The sequence below is a fragment of the Abrus precatorius genome, unplaced genomic scaffold (genome assembly GCF_003935025.1).
Source record: "Abrus precatorius isolate BTA unplaced genomic scaffold, Abrus_2018 Scaffold8, whole genome shotgun sequence".
NCBI lineage: Eukaryota > Viridiplantae > Streptophyta > Magnoliopsida > Fabales > Fabaceae > Abrus > Abrus precatorius.
The window spans coordinates 11378543-11379371 of NW_020874428.1; the positions used below are offsets into that span (position 1 = coordinate 11378543).

An 829-nucleotide genomic window follows, 5' to 3' on the forward strand; every position below is an offset into this window, starting at 1 on the left:
TCGCAAAAGGTGTTTTGAGTTTATCACCTTTAGCTTGTAAATAACATTTCGATTAAAATCATGAATTGACAAATTATTCTGACTAATGAAAACTCAATTTCTTAAAATGTTCATTTTCTCAATTACAAAAAACATAAATTTACATTAACAGAAGTAAATATAATATTTTTTTTAGTGATTGGAAGTAGCATTTACAAAGCAGCGGTGGATGGTTATATACTTGTATTTAGACAACAGCGAGAGGCTGAGATGCAGGCATAGGTGTGAGACAGTGGCAGTTAGATCCAAAACCAAAACCAAGAGATGCTATAAGCTGCAATGCATTCTGAAGCTCCAAAGACAAGTGTTTCTGAACCAAAGACACGACATATTCCATGAAGGCTGCGTCACAGGGCAATATTATTGGACCATCAATATGGAGGCCGAACTGTTCCTCAGACATCCTCAACAACTCTCTGAATATATTGTTTCTCAGATAAGTCAATGGTACCACAAAACGTACTTTGTCAGCGGTGTACACCACAAAGTGACCTTTCTCTGCTACTTTATGCTTCATTCTTTTTCTAGGCAGCGAGATCTTTCTCCTTTTGATTCTGGCCATTCTTTGCCACTTCCTTGCCATGGCAATTATTCTTTTGAAGCTGAGCATATTGGGGACCTTTGGGGTGTGTGTGTGTGTGTGAGAGAGAGAGAGAGAGAGCTTTCAAATTTATAACAGAAGTAGCTTGGAAGAAAAAGGATGTGGTAATTGGATTTGGATGAGATACGTGTACAGGGAATAGGACGTGGGCTAGTTTTGGATTTTAGCGAGAATATACAATTGCATGAT

At 37.9% G+C, this 829-nt stretch overlaps 1 protein-coding gene across 1 annotated transcript; it reads right to left on the reverse strand.

Annotated features, from left to right (window-relative positions):
• Window positions 1-226: 226 nt before the first annotated feature.
• On the reverse strand, window positions 227-622 carry LOC113874219 (auxin-responsive protein SAUR68-like). The gene has a single exon (XM_027512448.1). The coding sequence runs from the start codon at window positions 620-622 to the stop codon at window positions 227-229; it is 396 nt and encodes a 131-aa protein (XP_027368249.1).
• Between the last annotated feature and the right edge of the window lie 207 nt (window positions 623-829).

What these genes read in the sequence shown, in the direction of transcription:
- LOC113874219 (XM_027512448.1), bottom strand. Translation starts at nt 622, where the DNA reads ATGGCAAGGAAGTGGCAAAGAATGGCCAGAATCAAAAGGAGAAAGATC.